We start from the raw sequence: 21035 nt of genomic DNA on the forward strand, positions 1-21035 counted from the left end.
TACCCAGATATTATATATATTTCAGATTCAATTTAAAGCAAATCGGGACATGCGGAATTATACAGTATGATTGAACAAATTAACTGTGTCTTGAGTATATTTTTAGATGCAAGACATATGTAAAATCAAAAATTATTTCTGAGGGATTCTTTGAGGAAGAACTTGAAATCATACGCGCATTCTGATTGGTTTGTCGTATTTTCGCATATAACATTCATCGATATGGGGACGAGTCTTCTTGCAGATTACGGAAAGGGGCGAGTGGTGACATGCTATTTCATACCCCCTCTGGACTATTTTTTTACACTTCATCCATCTTGATATAGCCATTGACAATCACAGTTATCCAAATTATTCCACCAGTTATACAAAAATCCTTTATTTTGTAAAAGAAATATTAATCAATATTTATGCAATAATTCTTTTTCCATAAAAAAAAAGAAATTAATCGAGACTGAGTTTTATTAAAGAGATCCTTAATGAAAGATAATCTGAAATATTGATCGCTTGTGATTGAAAATTGATCACAGTCAAGCAGGACATGAATGTAGCGTGAATGACCAACACGACATCATTGCATTATGACCTCTTGAAATCTGGACTGACAACCAAAGTATGTATAACCCGATAATTGTTTTAATTTCATTTTGCATTAGATCACAGATATAAGATCTCCTCACGAGTTTATAGGGGCTTTTGGGTAGCCTAGTGGTTAAAGCATTCGCTCGTCACGCCGAAGACCCGGGTTCGATTCCCGACATGGGTACAATGTGTGAAGCCCATTTCTGGTGTCCCCCGCCGTGATATTGCTGGAATATTGCTAAAAGCGGCGTAAAACCGTACTCACTCACTCACGAGTTTATAATCAGTGTATGGGATAAGAAGTTGTGTCAAAGATTTGTATCAAATGATTTTATTCTTGTTTATAAATTAGTGGGTTTGTGTCTGATTTCTTAAGTCTAGTTAATGTGAGGTCTACATGTGACCTAGCCATTAGGCGATGACAAAAGTGGCATGGGAGCTATATCTTAAAGGTTAATTTCAACAGCGGAAACGACAGATTTGATTCTTATTCCAAGTGGAGGAATTTGATTTGATATCTTAAAGTAAATATCTTCATAGAGAGGATTGAAAACGCATTCCAAAGCTGGATCTGACTGATAAGATATATAATTTAGTGATGTATTGTAAGGATAATTTCAGATGGAATTAAATTAAAAGGAGGGCTCATCAACCTCTACGTGCAAACTATGAATAGGATATCTTCTAAAAGCTCCAAGGCAAAGCTATCGGCGGCCTTTCGGTAAAATATAATACATATAGTATATTGTACATAATATTAATAGTCAAATTGGTTATCCAATCAAAAGGAATATTTGCATAATCAGATTAATCAGTTATTAGTTTGTCATTGTCTTTAAGATGGTGTACAGACGATTTCAAACCTTTGCCTTTTATTTTTTAACGATGTTCCATACTTTCGACAGTGGTTTCGTGAATTCATTTTGGAGACATAGTTCCTTCATGATTGCTGCATATTTTCCTCGTAAGCACGCCGTGTTTTGGCACTAGTAATTTTAACTATTCAAATTGTGAACTTTGCATTTTCCTGCTTGTTTGCATTCAGTATGAAACCATGGTTTACGAATATGTGGATTTGCAGAGGACTTAGAAATTGTTTGATCAGCAATTTCATTTAGTTGAGCTGAAAACAACTGTACACCCGTGAAGATCCAGGGTTGATGCATGTCATCGTAACCCAATTGCGTGGATCGATGTTCATGATGTCAATAAGTGGATCTTCTGGTCAAAAATCGATTATTTACAGACCGCCGTCATGTAGCGTCATTAACAAACAAACATCAAACGAAAACAACTGGATGGGGTCTAGTACATTTCTGAAATTACCAGGTTTCAGTTTTTGAGCACATAACATTTGAAACATGGACCAATTTGCTTTCGTGAAATTCCACCGTGATGGATGTTGGACATCATCCGGTTTTACAGCATTTGGGATGGTAGGGTTGGTTTGTTGTTTAACGCCGCACTCAGCAATATTCCAGCTATATGACGGCGGTCCGTGAATGATCGAGTCTGGAGTCTATTGATATCGCAAGCAACTATTGAGATAAGTATTGATAGTTGATGGTTAATTTTAGATTATAGTGTTGTACTCATCTTCTGACAGCATTATGAATAATTCTTTTAAATCTGGAGATATTTTTCACGATTAAGCAATTATTTGAGGTAAACAAAACTTTGAACTTTGCAAGATTCGGCCATTTACAAAGATAAATTGGAATATAATGTGATCTCATGGTATCAAAAAGGAGCATTTAAATAAATAATGAAACTCGTCGGCTATCGCCGCAGGCTAAATAGGTTACAATTTCTATTGATTCTGGGTATATTTTTTTAGCGGCCTGTCTCTACAGGTAAATAATGATTCGATGTCCGAAATGACATAATAGGTCGAGAGAAATAATCAGGTAGCAGGAGGTATTTTTCAAACGACGGTAGATCTTTGAACAATTTATAGTAATTACCTTTTGAACTTTTATCTATATCATCCCTCCATTGTTGTATAAAACTATCTTTAAGTACGGTTTATACCATAGAGACAAGCCACTGTTTACAAACGCAACCAGGATTATCAAAAACATAGGTCAAGCAACAACTGTTTAAAATACTTTTTATGTGAGATATCCATACGTTACTATTACTAATATTGAGGGTGTGATCTAATTTGAACAGTTTAAGGATGCGTGATGACAACTTGAAAGGAGAAGATATGGTTTCTAAATTATACCAAAATGAGATCATTCTTTTTAACAATTGTAATGTTCACAGGAAAACGTCCAAGTTCACTGTAAATCATAAAGTTAGGAGTTGATGATCGCAACCCAGTAGCAAACTTTAGAAATTTAAGGTGAAATTTTTCAATGTTTATAACATTTTCACAACCCCATATTTCACATCCATAAAAGGCTATAGGTAGTATTAAGATATCAAACAAATGGATTACAGTATCAAGTGCTAGACTGAGGTTTCTTGATTTTTTCAGGAGTGCAAACATTTTTTAGAGCTGGACAGTAAATCGTTTATTGCGGTATTAAATTTCCTATTGCGATGAAAGTTGATACCTAGATAATTATCTACAATTTCAATTGGTTTAGAATCAAATTGAAAAGATAATTTAGATTTTTTACCTACGCCTCCTCCAAATATAACAATCTTAGTTTTGGCAATGTTAACATTGAGTTTTCACACATTGCAGTATTTTCTTAACATATCAAGATAATTTTGGAGATCTTTCAGGGATTAACCTAAAAGTATCGCATCATCTGCGTACAACAAAATAAAGAATTTAATACACATATACACATAATCATCATGGACACAATTGGTGTCAACGCCCCTACAAACTTTGCTCTCAAGATATACATCTAAATCATTGAGAAAAATCGAAAATAAGAATGGAGAGAGATTTTCTCCTTGTCAAACACCGGAATAACTATAAAAGAAGTTAGAAATTTGGTTATCAACCATAACGCAAGATTTTATATTACTGTACCTGTTTTTTCACTAACTTGAGGAATCTACCCCCTATGTTGTATGATAACATCTTGTACCATAGGCCTACTCTCAAAAAAATGTCAACGCTTTTGTGAAATAAAACAACAGCACAAAAAAGTTTTTGTTTTGATTTTTTGAAATACTGATTTAGCATATTTAAGAAAGCCAGCCTGTGATGGACAAAGAATTTGATTTGAATGTAAGAAACTATTCAAAAGACAAGTGAATAACTTTGCTAAACATCTCAGAATGGTAATGGCCCTGAGTTCTGGTCTAGAGAGTCACCTTTTTTCTTATATATTAGGCGAATCACTCCCGTCAACCCAGCGTCAGGGATAACACCAGTGGATAAAAACAAATTAAAAAACGAAACGTAAAAGTCACCCATAATATCAATTGAATCAATCAAATAATCATTTTCAATTAAGTCAAGGCCTGAGGATTTATTACACTTCAGTCGCGAGATAGCTGAGCGTATTTCTCTTAAAGTAATATCTCTGTTGAGAGTCGAGTTATCAATTGAACAGGGGTTGAGATCTTCTTCTATAACATCATTGTTGCCGAGTTATGAGTCATTGAATGATTTGAAAAATTATGAAATACTTCTATGTTCGGTGTCAGTGAATTATTATCATTCACCTGTGAATTAAGTGTTTTCCAGAACTCTTTGGGCGAGTGTTTAAATTTATTACGTAACATTGTACTTGTTTCATATTTATGATCCTTTATATGCTTATTTAAGCATTTCTTATACAACTTGCCATGATGGCGATGGACTGAATAATTAACTTGATTCCAAACTCTTTTGAAACGACGTTAAAGCCGTCTAATGTCCCGACATTCCTTACTGTACCAGGGCTTATTCGTACTGACGCGCTTATGTGTTTTACCGGGAGATGTAGTTCGTTTGACTCCGAAGGTAGTCCGTGCGGCATCGACCAGCACGTGCGTTATCTCCTCAGCTAACCTATTGACCTCAGTATCAACATCAACATCAACACTGTCATAACAAACAGCATCACTTCTATCTTGCAACTGCCTTATAACTTCTACATCAATGTTATTTCGTTAACACTAGCTCTAATGATATTGTAGCGTCTAGGCCTGTTTCCGGTATTAGTTTTTGAAGAAGTTAAAGCCTCAGAGACAGATTCATCTCTCTTTTTAACCTTACTCGCCAGCGATAGGGTAACAGGGCAGTGTACATCTGATAACACAGGTGAGAAATCAAGAACATCAAAGTCATTAATCAAAGGCATACAAGCAGCAGAGACAATGGCGTAATCAGTTAAACTCTTATCATTACAGGTGGTTCTTCCAATATTGAGATCATTACCTATTCGGCCATTGCATATGTATATATAAATTAAGGCTCCTACACAAGTCAATAAGCTGTTTACCATAATTGTTAATTTTACCCATGTCCATACTATACCTATGTTTTGGCATACCAGCGTTTTCCAATACCACATCTGGATCAAGGTCATTACTAATTTCATCACAGTCTAAACCAAATTCCTTTAAAACAAAATTATCAATAACAGTATATAGGCCGTGGGCTAGGTATATCACTTTGGGGTATGATTACGTTTTGGGTTTTCATCTCACCAGTGATCCACTGATCTTCAAGTGTGATATACCACTGGACGCCATAAATAAGTTCCTCTCCAATGAGGTATCAATAATTGGTATTGAGTGAATATGGACCAACCCATGGCAAATCGAACGTCATATGTCCTGACAAAACCGAATTTTCTCGCAGAAACCTTTAATCCGGCATATGTTCTAGGTACGTGTGCCTGATTCCACTATAATCTTCTAACACATGATCCAGTACATCCCTCGAAGTATTTCTTAACATGTGATGTTACCAGGTTAAATTCCTTTGCACAATTTGGAACAAATCTACTCTTATAATATCAGAGTAGGATACCCAATATTGCATTCTCGGCTTTGCTACATCGGAACAACACTTGGACGTATGCTCAGGATTTGGCTTGTCATCTTGTGTATTATTCACCGACCTCGATGTGTTATATACCGTAGGAAACCATATATAAATACCATAATTTGATGTAGGCTGATTATTGATCTACTTGTGGACAATCATACAGAATACTTCTTGACAACTCTGATATCACTCACTTTTGTATGCATATAAGAGGTTCACATTATAATGTTCGAGTCGATTTCAGAACTTTGAATAAAATGGACCTATGTGTAACATATTCAGGATGGCAACAATAAAGCTCACCCCAAAAAAATGATCATAATGTAAATGTTATATATTTCAGCAAATATACAAATCATTTTTTGGACGCAGACTTGATATTTTGACAAATTTTGCCATTTTAAGTGAATTTAGGTGAATGTGCAGGGGGCACAACCGAATGTAAAAGATGAATTCACTTACTCACATTTAATTCATACATAACTTAGCTACTTAAGTTTCCAATTGACAGAAAATGTCCAAATGCGAATCGTCCAAATCGTATATGAATGGCTTGAAATAAACAGGGACCATGCATTCAGAAATAAATGATATTCCAATTACATACATAAGATTCTCTTACAAAATACCCAAGTTAATATATATGGAAATGTCTCACCTTGTAACAATGTCATCACCGTGATTATGTGTCTTTGGAGGTTGAACTGTTGTGACTGAGACCAACATCTTATACAACCGGGAACAACTCGAATACAGCTTTGACATCTCAACCTAAACGGAATCGTATCCCCAGTGATTCAGAGCCAGTGTGCATCATACATGTACCTGGCTTGAACTATGGTCCACTACAACGTCTGAGCAAAGCCAAAGATCCTGATGAGAAGATGGAAAAGCTGAAGGAGAGATCAATCGTAGAAGGATGGCAGAACCTTCAGAAACGCCAAGTCAAATGGAAGTGTCATGTACAAGCCTGCCGGCAGTTCTGAAAGAAACTCATGGCTGTCACAGAGAATATTATCAGCATTTTACAATGAACCTTGACTGTTTGAAACAACCTGAAATTAAATCTTTGGTAATGGCTGGCCGCCCAATTCGGCGTCCATCCTATGAGCCCATCATCTTCCAACCTGACTGCATCTTTTGTACTTCGTATTCATGAAAGAAATTCAAGTCAAAAGGAAGCTGGACAACAGAAGGCCTCACAAACTTCAGTCGGGATGGATGGCAGCATGTCATTAAAGCAGCTCAACGTCAAAACGATGAGCCTCAGCTGCGGATCAGACCTTTTTGCCTGTGAAGCAAAATATCACAAGTCATGCTGAACTGGTTACATATAGATTCCTGAGAAATGGTGGAGCTCTCAATTGTCAGAAGTTATCAACAGCAAGATACTGAAAGAGAAGAAAATCTACTAAAGGTGTATACCGATAGTCTTCAGGACACTGCACACCCAAACCTAGACTACAGGAGTGCCAAGTTAAAGAAGAAAATTGAGAACTACGAGCCCTACCAAGACAAATTGGCATTTTGTCATGGGACATTTCCAATCATTCATCGTGTACAACAGATTTACGTTGACTCAGCTGTACGAAACGTCTACCAATTAGGTTCGACTGACACGCTTGCACTTTTCTTCTTTAACTTGGTACTCCTGTAGTCTTCTCTTTCAGTTTCTTGCTGTTGATAACTTCCGACACTGATATCATGACTTTCTTGTGTGCCTCTTCTATTTGATGCTGTCTAAGTTGTTCCTACGGTTGAGAGCTCCACAAAGCCGAGTTCTAATTGTGGCAGATTAATCACGAGTGTGTAGATTTTTCGGTAAGAACCAAGCACAGTGCTAATCCTCTATTTTAATTTCTACAAAACTGTTGTACACTGTGGACTGACTGTCATTTCTCGGAATTTTGTAAGAGATGTCATTTCTTTGAAATCGAACATGCCATCATTTCTATTGTAGGGGTGACAGGTAATAGAAAAAGGTTTTAAAATGCTAAACGTTCACGGATCAAAAGCCAAATAGTGACAGAACTTAGACATTTGTGTCCCAGAAATAGTGGATCGTGTATGATTTTCTTAATTGTGCGTGTTCTGAAATGAATTTCATCAAGTTAGATAAGCTGTCACTTCAGTTAGGACATTGTTTTCATGGACTTTCGAAGGAGAGTGTTTTCTGATGGACTTTCAAATCCCCTCCTGCCAAATTCTAACGGTGGTGGTTGACGGAGATGGCAACGAATATCAGAAAAAGGTTTGTAAACAACATGTTGTCATGAATAAAGTTTTTTCAAATTTTTTTTATAATGTTATATTTTACTTTCTTTGTCGGTTGTTTCGATGAGGAAATGGCTTAAATTGTTCTGATTCTAGTCACCATAGAACATTTCTCTAACAGTTTTATAAACATTTCATTTGTATGCAAAAGATATGTCTTCGTTTAATCTTTTAATGTCACCATCGAAGCAGTCAGGGTTGCTGCTTAGAACGCCCCAAACATCCGATATCAAACTACCGTATTTCCTCTATTTGACGCTGTGCTGTCTATTAATTTCGCAAGACCCCTTGACTCGGCGTCTATTCGTGAGTGAGTGAGTGTGGTTTTACGCCACTTTAAGCAATATTCCATCAATATCATGGCGGGGGACACCAGAAATGGGCGTCACACAATGTACCCATGTCGGGAATCGAACCTGGGTACTCGGCGTGACGAGCGAACGCTTTAACCACTAGGCTACCCGACCGCCCTGCGTGTATTAGAGACCTGGCTGGAACTAGAGACCCAGCATGTATTAGAGGAAATATAGATATGTTTTACAGTTCATATGGGGGTGATCGATCGGCAGTCATTTTCTATGAATCAATATGTAGGCTATCCATGTATTCACACGCACGTTTTTTGTGTGAAAAGGTTTAACATATTTGAAAGGGGTTTCCGTAGCAAAAAGGAAACCTCTTTTTAACCAACCAGAATCAAGCATTCATCAATTTTATGGTAGAATTCTGAACCTTTTTTCCAAATTGTCAAGAAGTTTAAACATTTTGGAAAATGTGGATTTATTTTTACCATTTTACTATTTCAAATATCAAGTGTAAGTTTAATATGACCAAGTCACCAACAAGCCGAGACTACAACAAACAATAGCTACACAACGAGGCAAGCCAAGCTATATAGATTACTTACATAGATACCTACCTGGAAGTTTTTTTCTGATCAAAATCCATTGTCCTTTCTTAAGGGAAACTATTCGTCTGCCAATTGCTTTACTCACAAAATCTTATTTGAATCAGCACAAATGCAAGACTAATTGTGGAAAAAAGCTGGAAGATGGAAACAAAAGAAAAGTCAACAACGTTTTGACTTGAGCCTTAGTTTTATTATAACTGATGAGATACATACTCTCAAAATGTGCAAAATGAATTTCAGCAGTGCTCAAAACAAGACAACCGAGATTTACGACCAACTTGTAGACTTAGACATGCTGTTCATAAACGAATCCTGGATCAAGAACGGTGGAGATGAGACAATAAAAGCTGAACTTACTCTACCTGCATATACTTTAGTCAGCCAGAATTGATTTTAATATCCTCAGTCTAGTCAGGATGGGCTAACTTGACTGATCTTCTTGAAGAATACAGACAACTTTGCTCTTTGAGAGATCCAAAAGTAAAATCCAATGCTATGAACATAGAGATTTTGCTCATAGAGTTCCAACCATGGAGTCAATCGGATCCTTAGAAAACATCAAGACATACTGATTCAAAGACCACTATGGATCATATTGTCTTTATAACGAGGGGAGAGGTGGGGGTGGTGCTGGTGGTGGGGGTTTGGTGGACTGGGATTTTGTATCCAGATTAGGTATTTTCAGCTAGAGCTACAAAATCATATTTGTTTTATTTTAAACTATGAGGGTGAATTTTTATTTAAGAACAACACCTTGCAACAATGTAATATTCGTGGTGGGCATTTTTTTTCAACAGAAGCATAATTATTTTTCTTAAATAATTTTCGGGGAGAATTCTTTTTATCGATAAAATGCGCAGGTTGTCAAGAAAATCAAGTGGTTGGTCCCCTATTATTTTTTTATTTTGTAGAGATTAAAATAAAATATAAATGCAGCAAAGAGGGTTTGAGTGATCCCGGCAGAGTCAGGCTGGTCAGGCTAATCATCAGTTCAGGGATCTTGCCCCCTCTACACACAGTCCAGACAGCAAACTTTTCAGAGAATTTGAAGACTACCTAACACTGCAGCCTTCTGCATTACCCAGATTGTCAGAATGGCTGTATCCCTGGCTGCAAACCCAGGTAGTCACCAAATGTCTGTCAACAGATTTGGAGGTTCCACACCTAAGGCACCGAGAACAATGGGGAGTGGGACAACTTGGTACTTGGGATGCAAGCGTGACATTTCAAAAGTGAGGTCTGCATATTAGCCTTGTTTTTCCTGAATCTTGTCAATCATAGAAGTGTCAGAAAATTCAATGATATAAATGATTTCATTGGATTCATCAAAAAGGACCAGATAAGGTTTGTTGGCCTGGTTACGTCTGAAACTGTAAACCGGCCTATTCCAAAGAATTTTGTATTTATCATTTATGACGCCTTCTTCTTATTCTGCGTCGTACATGGACCTCTGTGACAAAACCATGAGCATGACAAAGACGGTAATAAAATGATCGAGCTACAGCATCATGTCGCTTAAGATACTGTGTTTGTGCCAAAGCTGGGCATCCACTGACAATGTGTTGGACAGTCTCATTTAATTCATTACATAATGTATGCAAAAGTGCACAAAACTATTCCATCATGAGGACTCCCAACGTTAATCAAACCACGCCCTCCATTTTGATTGGTAAATATAAGTGATTGAGGGAAGAGCGAAGGTGGTGGAAACTATTATTTGACATGATCCTTTGTGTGAGGGTATCAATACCCTGAATTTCATTTTTCTTCCAATCAACAACATCAAAAGACTATGAAAGGACTTGAACTGCAGCATTATTTGTGGCTTTAACTTTATTGCGAGGGTTCAGCTCTGAACTCCGGATATTTGGATGAGGGACAACATATTTTAGTTGGTTATTACCGTAGTTCGTCATAGGCACATACACACCCTATGTACGGGTCCTCAAAACAGTTCATAATATCCGTCAGTTCAGTATAAGTTTATATTTGAGCAATAGATCAGGTTCTACCAGCATAATGAAGTGTCATATCAAGTATTGCAAAGACATGATGACTGAAGCAACGAAAACACTCAAGAATCCCAATAACAAGCTAATGCTGGTTTTACATATACCAAGAACTACTGTGTCATACATCCACATCTACAATGTGTATATTGCGGCAAAAAGTGATTCTGCATGAAGGTTAATATATGTTCTTGGAGTGTTTTTCGTTTAGACCGACTTCAATAACACAGACCAGACACAGTATTGAATCCATAGAACTATAAGATTACATACTGTAAACTTAATCTAAAGTTCATCGAGTTATGAATAGCGAGGACAGTTGCTGTTTCCTGAAAATTGTCTTCATGTACAGTACTAAATACGCCTGATAAACACGATGGAGGGTGTGCACATAGTAAACACTTCATGACTCAATCCATATCACACCTTCATCACACGTATGGTTCTCTATAGACGTATGTATAGTCACTCAATCCGTTTGTCAGTAATTGGTCTACACATTGTGTGATTACCCAATAGAATGGCTATCCTCCTCAGTTGTATTGTTTACCATATGTGCGGGGATATAATATAGTATGGCTGTTCTCATGTAAGTTGCACTGTCTACCAGTTGTTTATTCTGTTTCGGGCTTTTCTTCCTCTACACTTGTCACAGAGGAAGAGGATGATGAACACCAGGAGCTCAGTGATCTCCATGACTGTCAAGATGCTGGCTCCGAGGCACAGTCCCGTTTGACCCCCAATATTGGCTGTAAAACAACACCCACTTTGCATGAACATCTACATCAATAACAATCATTGAAACTCTGAGGGCGGTGTGGTTAATGCGTTCGCTCATCACGTTGAACGTCTGGGTTAGATTCCCTACATGTATACAATGTGCGAAGAAAAATGGTTTAAAACCAAACTCATCCACTCAGTCGATCAATCAAACTCCAACATATTAAAAGAGCTACATGGTCGTCATATGTTGCAGACATGCTGTATTTGTAATTTGGAGATTTTCCAAAATACGTATATTTTTCTTGATTAAGTACTTTTTAAAAATAAAACACCCTTTCCTACTGTTGGTTTTGTAAGTTGGCTTTAACACTATTCGGAATAGTATTACAGTTGAAACTCAAGGGCACAGAATATCCTGCATTAGGAATAAACATTGTATTTAGCATATAATGTCATTCTTTAATTCTGTGCTTGAAAATGATGGCTTTCCCTCTCTCACAAACATTACCTGTTTCCTATGCCGTGGCGAAACATATACGCAAAACAACAATTGTTTTTACTTGCCTCCATCGGTCTGTCCGCTAGAGTAACTGCCCTTTGTCATAGGGAAGCTACTCTAACCCTAGTGTATGAGACGTCACGGCCACGGTCAGGTGTTGGCCGGTTGGCCTGTCGTCCTGTCCTGTCATAACGTTACGAAGTGCAGTCAGATGTACACACAGCGACAAAACGAAACAAGGTAACAATTCAAACATATTTCGGCCAGATACAACTATTTTAATTTGTGGAAAAGGGTCCAAATCGCTGAGGTCTACAAGAACAGATATGGCTACTGATCCCGCTTGGCTAGGACAAGTTCCCTCGCATTATTGTTTCGCAATTTATGTCTCCAAAGTTGCCCACACTTGTAAAATGCTTTAGCTACGTCAACAGTTAGACACTGGTTTTCAGTATATTAGACTATTCTTTTGATAATGATATCAATTATCCCAGTAGTTTCTCCAGACTCCCGATGGTTAATTCTGACTCGATCGCTGAATTACAAGGGCGACGCCATGTTTGTTTGTTAACAGTGAAAGTAGTGCCTACTTGACCTTTGACATTTCCATCTTTATCCGCATATCCGTTGGCTTTATCCTGCAGAGAAATCTACCGATTATATGATAAATGACGAGACGCTGATATTAGAGCCCGGTATCCTTTCATGACTAAGGGACGAAACTCTGCCCAGTGAATTGCGACACTTCATCGCCACATTGTCACCCGTTCGAAGCTGAATGATATAGAGTACCTTTTGCAATGGAGCAATACCACTAGTGAACAATAAACACTTACAAAACAGCGAGGCCACCGTATATTGAGGTTGTTGTGTGATGGATGTCACCATCATCTGGTCGTAAAACACTCTCAGCTCCAGTAAGTTGTCTCTGAATAATAAACAACATCAAATACTTATATATCTGGGAGTTAGGCCATCGATACTTTGAAAATCCTTGATCATTGCCATGGCATTGATAGATTAAGGATCATAATCGAGGAAAAACTGGGATTCGAACCCGCTATCGTGGCGCCAAGAAGTTATATCTTTGCAAAGACAGTTCTGGCGCATTCCTTGTCCCAAAACTTGTATCATCGTCGACAGTAAATTTTCATATGGTACGTTTGTTCGTTTGTTTGACGCCGCACTCAACAATAAACGACGGTGGCCTGTGACCAATGGTTGACATCATGATCATCGATCTACACACTTAGGAAACGATGATGTGCATCAACCAAGCGAGCCTGACCATCCAATCCCGTTAGTCACCTTTAACAACAAGCATGGGTTGCTGAAGACCGATTCTACCCTGGATCATCACTGCGCTCAGATGGAAAGCCGTTTGTTGCTGGTTATTCAGTGAGGAAAACAATTCAGTAAGAACGTTCCACTGTACTATACTTGCCTTATAATAACAACATTTAGGCATTAATGTTAAGACAGGATTAATGAGTTTTCAAGTTTGCAGCTGTTTTTGCGTATTCGATGACCAGAATTTTAGTTTTGGGCGAAATTGATTGAACTTGAAACACTGGTTAGAAGATTTATCGTGAGTATTTTAATGTAATAGCTTTCGGAACATCAATGGCGAGCAACATAACAACCAAGGTTGGAAAATAAAGGCTATACTGTACGGAAGTCTTACTGCATGCTCTCCTCAGTCTGAGCCTTCGTGGAGTTGAGGAAGGTGTTGTCCCAGATGTTCGCTGGGAAGGAGCTGGAGGACACCTGGACAGAGAATCTGTCAAACATGCACTCGCTGGCACACCTGCAACTCCTCACGAAGTTACCGTCTTTGGACACTGATTCTGGTAAAGTAAAATAGCATTTATCAATGTCTTATACCCTTTAACCCGTTTTGGTTATTTCCAAACCAACTTGGCCAGCCCTTGATTGTGGGTTCCATTACAGGTACGGGAGTTGATAAAGAAAGATTTGCGTAATAGGGAAACCTTCTAATGTGGACATTACATGATGGCATGGAGGTATACCCACAAAAACTTGAGTCTTTTGAGCGACTGTTTCGCTGTGACAAGTCAGTAAAATAAGCAGTGGACTGTGACCTTTGGAAAATGGACAAACTTGAGCAATGTAAAGAGATTACTTGCAGAAAAAAGATCTTAACACCAAAAGCCAAAAACAATCCGATACACACACACCACAAGGGAGGGATACCCCTTTTCATGCCACCACAATGAGATGGAGAATAGATTTGAAACGTGAAAGGGAGAAGCTTCAAGACGATCCCCGTCCTGCAATGCTTGCGACTCCAGTCAATGCCAGTTAATCCAACCAAATTGTGGTCCTACGAAAATGTAGAAATAGCCAGTATACTCACCAACAAAGGGCCTGTAACAATTATCCAGTTTCACCAACGAGCACCTAGGACCATCCCCTACAATGTAAATCAATACATACTACTAGTAAAGTGCCATGAACAGTATGCAAAGAGCTTTTTCCTAAGTTGTTGGTGTTTGGACATGTTTATGTGTTGGGGTGTGAGGGATGTGACGAATGGGTAGATGTATGTATGTGGTGTGTGTATGTGGTGTGTGTGTGTATATATATGTGTGCGTGTGCGTGTGCGTGTGTGTGTGAGTGTGAGCATCTCGTAAATCTACCATTGTCACGGCCTAATGACCGCACCCATCCCTCGCTTTATTTCCGACACCGCTCGGTTAAGTCCGGCGCGCAGTATATATTGTCCTGTCAGGATCTTGTGTCTTTACCCCCATCTGACTCGCTACTGGGTGGTCACGTGAAATTCAGGTTTCTTTGGAAGTGATTACGGGGCACTTTTGATCTAGTACTGGCTTACTCTGGTTGTATTGAGCTAAACGTAGTAAATACGGTTTCCGATACTCAGTTTTCTAGTAATCCGTTGATAACCAACATTCACGATTGTCTAGCTTTTGGGGAATTTTTCCTGTTATTTACTCATTAGAGTGTTGAGTTAATTAACTCAAATGTAAATTGATCAGAGTCGACATAATTGGCTGTCTACACATCTTGTCTGTATTTTGTCAAAATTGTTGTTTTAGCTACGCTCATTTTATTACTGTAATACAGTTGCTTAGCTGTATTTGCGTTGGTTTAATGAATTCAACTCATCTCGTAAAAATGGTATCTAACGAAAATGGGTGAAGTATTCTCTATTTATGACACATATTGTTTTCACAAATCATTCCGTTAATGAAGTGAATTTTGAAAATCATAATGCCAAGATGCAATAATACTCATAGCCAGTGAATCACAAGCATGGTGGCAGGGCATTTCAACACTAAGATTAGGAAGACCCCAAGTCACCATGTGCAGCAGAATCCGCGCAAGAAGGCTCTATATTGACGATATTTGACCTCAAATTAATAAAATTAATTCAGTAGCTGCATTGGTGTCGATTACATCATCAATGGAGGCTTCCCCAACTTTGGAGTAATGTTCGGTTTGAACCTGTTCTCTTCTTCAAGGACGGATGGGAGGAGCTCTTCAGGACGAATGGGCTGCCATCCCATAAGGTGTCACCAGCAGGCTTCCTGGTTCCTCGGTGGGAGGAGTCGTGCAGTCATTTAGGCAAGTTATAGACACAATGGTACTAAGCTTTACAACTGCCGTTGGCATAGCTACGTTACCGACACATGCACCCACTTCTCCGTTTACATTTGATGTTTATTATGTAATCTTTCAAACACACACACACATGTCCGCGTATCGCCTTTAAGTCATGTGGATGTCCCAGAATGAATCCCTTGAAAATCACATATTCGTTTCTTTTGGGGTGACAGTAAATAGGTAGAATCCATCGTGTACACTAGAGTACAATTCATATACGTGACTTTTTGACTCGGTAGTTACAATTATGATAATGATGATATTTGTTGTGGTGGTGATGATGTCAATGTTGGTGCGAGAATTGGAATGCCATATGGCTTGGGAAGTATCTTTATGAACACAACGTCTCATTTACACCATTGCTGACTGTTTTCTTATACAGTATTATTTCAAACAGTTCTTTTACCATTTCTGTCTCTAGGTATCAAACCTATAACATAAAACTAAATGACTGCAGCATCCCATTCAATATAAACTACGTCTTCTTTGAACACGTAATGAAAACGTTTCTAAAATGAGTCAAAAACTTACGTTGGTCAGATGGTCCGATACATTCACATTTTTTGAAGGCCTTCGTCTGAACACACTCTATGAGGCAATGTCTGTAGGTGTAGGTTGAGAAGTACTTGATGGGGCTGACAAACTCGGGACTGTTTGTGTCCACACATTTAATATCATCAAATGCCGTGTAGGGACTGGGCTGGTACAGATACTACAAACAAAGCCACAAGTTTCTTTGAAATCACCGACTTACAATTTTGGGTCAAATGCATCTATGTGAAGGGTCAGAAGAATGTTAATATGTGTGTGTAGACAATGTATCAGTTAGATAAAACAAAACCGTTTCAAAATAAATTTCATGGATATTGATCATGTCAATAAAACCAATAACCACTTGAGATAATTGATAGAGGCATAAAGGTAAAGACATCACAGTCTTCCTTCCAACGTCTAACTTATGAAATATGCTCATGATCTTCTGGAGATTAAGATACCAAAGATTTTTATTTTTGTAGCATATGACTCTATATGGTCATTTATCAAACTTTGTACAAAAGTCCTTGAAGGTCGTTTGGGGCATTGGGATAAAACAATAGCATCCTTAGACGAGCTACTATACATCGTTAATGGGAATTGACATTATATACATTACATGTGTAAAACAAGTAAAGCACGCAGTAGACTTGATGTGAATGTAAATATGAATAAAGCTCGATAACAGAGGAAGAGATATTCAAAAGTATCTCACTGTGGCCATTCTTCATTGGAGCTGTCAACTTTTTCTGGGGCATAACAAAGATGCGTCTTTGATGAAAAGACTGCTATTGAAAACATATCACTTTGCAATCATAGTATTTAATCAGAAGTACCCACCTCAGTTTTTTGCAAGGCAACATACGTAGAGAACCCGGGAGCGGCCATCACAACAGTGGTGCTTGCGTCTGGGTGTAAACGTGGATTATGGAGTGAAACCTGCATATACAGACAGGACTTTCTTACTGCGTCCAGACACCCAAAATACACCACAGGGTATTCATAGACGTGTCTGTATCACATGAAAACAGACAAATTCATACCAAACTGCTACAGGGTTTACATGGTGTGCGTTTTACTTGGCCCCTGTCTAACGAGACAGATATAGGGCTGAAACCAGTTTATGGAAGGACCCTCCCTAAATAAAGGTCGAGGGTATTATAGAGTTGAACCGAAACATTTTAGAAACGTGTGGTTGCAGTGCACAATCTATTAAAGTACTAACTTCACTACATGCACAAATGTATGTTTGTTTGTTGTTTAACGCACCCAGCAATATTCCAGCTATGTGAAGGCGGTCTGTAAATAATCGCGTCTGGAACAGACAATCCAGTGATTGACACAAAGAGCATCGATCTACGCAACTGGGATACGGTGACATGTATCAGCCAAGCACCATCTGTTCCTGGTAGATGCCTTTTACGGCAAGCATGGGTTGCTGAAGACCTATTCTACCCCGGATCTTCTCGAGTAGCACAGATGTAATAATATACTCCCCAGTATGTACAATTTTGCAGATAAGAAGACATACATAATGTTATGTATGTAAACGTAGATTCACTCAGTTCTAATGCGATGTATAAGGGGTGTGTAAACCATGACAGTTTATTCAATGTGAAATGTATCACCTTGTTTTCACACTGAAGGATAGCTTAGATATTTACTTGTCAGTTTGGCACATATTCAAAGGGCGTAAATCTAAACTTGGTTACTTTGAGAAGACGTGATTTACCTTAATCCCCGCGGCCATGTTTCCCCTGAATGTGTAGTCGTTCTGATTGATGTTTAAAATGATGACGAGGTTCGCATCGTCACCTGCCGTCCTAACTTTGACAATATCACTGGCATTGTAGTTGAAGGTATGGCAAAATCCTGCAGTAGTGAACACGGGTCGAAACTTGGTCATGCAATCAAATCTTTCACCACCAAAGGCGCATTGATACAGCATCCTGGATCCTTCCATAGACATATTCTTCCACCATTCTAAAGACAATGGTTCCTGAAACACCTCTGAAGTTGGTGCAGAAAATGGGATATTTCGTATCCGTCCAAGAGAAACATTGAACAAATAGGCCTCCATTTCTGGGTAAACGCCAAGACGAGTGTTGTTGAGAGTGCATCTGTTGCAGATGGTGACGGCAGGGAACTCGATGGAGCTCTGGATTTTGGGAGTGACCTTGGTGACGGTTGGGTAGCTGTAGTAGTTTCCTATCTCCCCCACAAGGTTATAGATGAGGAACGCCAAACTTGAACACAGAGCAAGCATCCACAGCAATCTGTCCATGGAAGATGACGAGAGTGAGTATTGTTAAGTTGTTTTGGGTATGGCCTGTGTATATCACAGAGCCTTTCATAGTGTAATTCGATTTATAGTAGATGCACCAATGATCGACCTGCGGATTTTGCAGTTTCAAAGTAGTATCCCTACCTTGTAATATAAAATACTTACAATGCTGTAGGAGACAAATGCGAAATGGCGACTGGTTGATTATTATTCCAAATGAAATAATCTTGGGTAACGTTGGTCTTTCTCCAACATATAGAATCCAAGCAATTTTAAAACAAAAAGGTTTTCGTCACTTCCATTGTTTGTCAAAGAACTATAATAGCCATAACTCTTTCATCGATTCGTATACATGGGCCAATGTCCAGAAATCAATGCAAGGATTCCTGTGATAAGATAATATAGTCCCAATCCAAAAGAGAGTCGTCTACTTGGACGGAATAGGCAATTGGAATAGACCTTTTTGCAAAGAGTTGAGAAAATATTACTCCAAATCAAGAAAACGTTTCAAGAAAATGGAAGTTTAAAAAATACACAAATCTGTCTTCTCAAAAGTATATAAAGGAGTCATAACATATAAATTACATACTTAAAAGGACAGTTCATCGATGGTTCTGTGTGTTGATCATGCACATTTAATTCTTGAACGAAAACAATAGAACATCACACAACGAAGTTGACAACGTAAGCGATGTGCAGAGTAGACTGGCTTGTCATGTTTGTTAAATGTATTTGAGGCAAATTGGAGAGAAGACTCGCGTGTCTTTCCTATGGATGAGTTACAAAATACGAACTGCCAGATATGTTAGATTAGAAGCCATTGTTAATCAAAGTCTAGATTACATTGTAAATATGCCACCCACAGTTCCTTAGGGCCAGCTAGGTTTCTATGTCACATCGTCAAATCTTACACAGTCCATTCATGTGTTTTTCATCTGTTTCATTTTGGACGAGTCAACACATTCAGGTAAACATAACGTTCAATGAGAAAATATCCTAAAACATAAAAAAACTATTTTCATATGCGTACTTATCCTCCACCTGCTGTCATCGAAGCCCTACAGCGAGCTAGCCATTGTTGTATTGTTGTCGTCCTACAAATGTGAAGTGCTCAATGGAGCAGAAAATAAGGCGAGCAGATTCGAGTTATCGGCTCTTTTTTGCAAAACGAAGCTTCAGAACGGTCGACGTCCTGTCCCCTAAATCACAAACGTAGAAGTGATGTTAAATACTCAACTTAAGATATTTGAAAATAATAAACTACAAAGCATATAAAAAGAAAGTTGGAGTATATAAAATCGAAATTTCTATAAAGGTTTTAAAAATATAAACTCAGAAGAATGACAGCAAAATGAGACATTGTGATTATGAAGAAGTGAACATAGGTAACATCTTTATGATAATATACATGACAGACGAAATTACACAGGTAATGAAATTATTCAAGCAAAAAACAACGACAGAGCTTAATTGTTGTGAAAACGACAATATTATCGATTGTTTGGGAATGTTTGTATTTTGCATTCAACTGGGCTAGAGCTAGTGCAGTGGCTAACTTGATGCTTCGAACCAAATGGAGACAAGTTGCCTCGGGAAGTTCTTTACTTGTATTTAGAGCACGAGGCACAATATAACTATCATAACAGGTTGGATTACGTTAGATAACATGCATCTGCGCATTAGTAAACTAACTCTTTTGTGCTTTAATCGACGTTATAAAAGCATTCGAACATGAATGGAGCTGGAGTGGCACAACAGATAAATTCTTTACAATGGTACAGAATATGTGAAAGATCATTTAAATATATGAGTGCTAGCAATTAGTGTTCTAATGAGGACAGTTCGATATTTTGGATACTGTTTTAACTGTTTTAGCTACTGATACTGTTAATTTTGGGACAACTTATCTTTACTGTATGAAGTGGAAATTCAGTGTATCTATGAACAAAATTGTTGTATGTGGTAGTGGTAATCTTAAGATTAATAAAGTCACATTCAAATATTATACGAATATTTCTGTTTCCCCGACTCGATTATTACAGGCCACCGTTATATAGCTATGGCGTTACACAAAAAAGAAAAAGGAAAGAAAGAAACAAACAAACATGTATATGTTAAGAACAACGACACCTACCCACGAATGCTAAACGGGCTGATCGAAGGAGGTTTAATCTTGTCAGCTGCATGAAGGCCTGTCGATTGACTGAATTCGATCCACAGATCTTTCAAACCGTACTTTGGCGAACGCCGGTCTGCATCAAACTTGACAGTCTCCGTCTTCTTCTCATCCACACTCATTGTCTCTGTAGGCGAAAGTTTATTTCGTGATGAGGCCCCAATCAAATACAGAAATATTCATGGTTAATATAGTTACAAGTAGGTTAATTTTACCATACTCAAACCGGTAGAGCTTGAAATTAACTCACAACGCTGGCACCTGGTATTATCATTTTCAACTGTTATGCATAAGAATACAAAGAAATGTAATCAGCTATAATTAACTGTTAACAATATGGTGAAACAATATTTAAAACTGACTTGACTAAACGTACATGTATCGTCATCAGTATTATTCACAGTTTCTTTTGTCATTATAATATGTCCACATTTCTTCGTAGTTTTCTAAC

At 38.1% G+C, this 21035-nt stretch overlaps 1 protein-coding gene across 1 annotated transcript; it reads right to left on the bottom strand.

Moving 5' to 3' along the window:
* Nucleotides 1-10936: 10936 nt before the first annotated feature.
* Nucleotides 10937-20767, bottom strand: LOC139450508 (acid-sensing ion channel 1A-like). The gene is made up of 9 exons (XM_071232238.1): nt 20756-20767; nt 20543-20691; nt 17857-18400; nt 16965-17063; nt 16122-16302; nt 14320-14376; nt 13627-13789; nt 12779-12870; nt 10937-11469 (listed from the first exon to the last, which is right to left on the bottom strand). The coding sequence occupies exons 1-9, from the start codon at nt 20765-20767 to the stop codon at nt 11324-11326; spliced, it is 1443 nt and encodes a 480-aa protein (XP_071088339.1). The 3' UTR covers nt 10937-11323.
* Between the last annotated feature and the right edge of the window lie 268 nt (nt 20768-21035).

The sequence above is a fragment of the Haliotis cracherodii genome, unplaced genomic scaffold (genome assembly GCF_022045235.1).
Source record: "Haliotis cracherodii isolate W230 unplaced genomic scaffold, xgHalCrac1.p SCAF_8, whole genome shotgun sequence".
Classification (NCBI taxonomy): Eukaryota; Metazoa; Mollusca; class Gastropoda; order Lepetellida; family Haliotidae; genus Haliotis; species Haliotis cracherodii.

Excerpts from the sequence above, each read along its gene's own strand:
- LOC139450508 (XM_071232238.1), bottom strand. Across the intron at positions 18,401-20,542 it reads AGCCCGTTTAGCATTCGTGG|ATTGCTGTGGATGCTTGCTC; the intron begins GTAGGTGTCGTT and ends TTCCATGGACAG. Across the intron at positions 13,790-14,319 it reads TTGTTACAGGCCCTTTGTTG|AATCAGTGTCCAAAGACGGT; the intron begins GTGAGTATACTG and ends TTACTTTACCAG.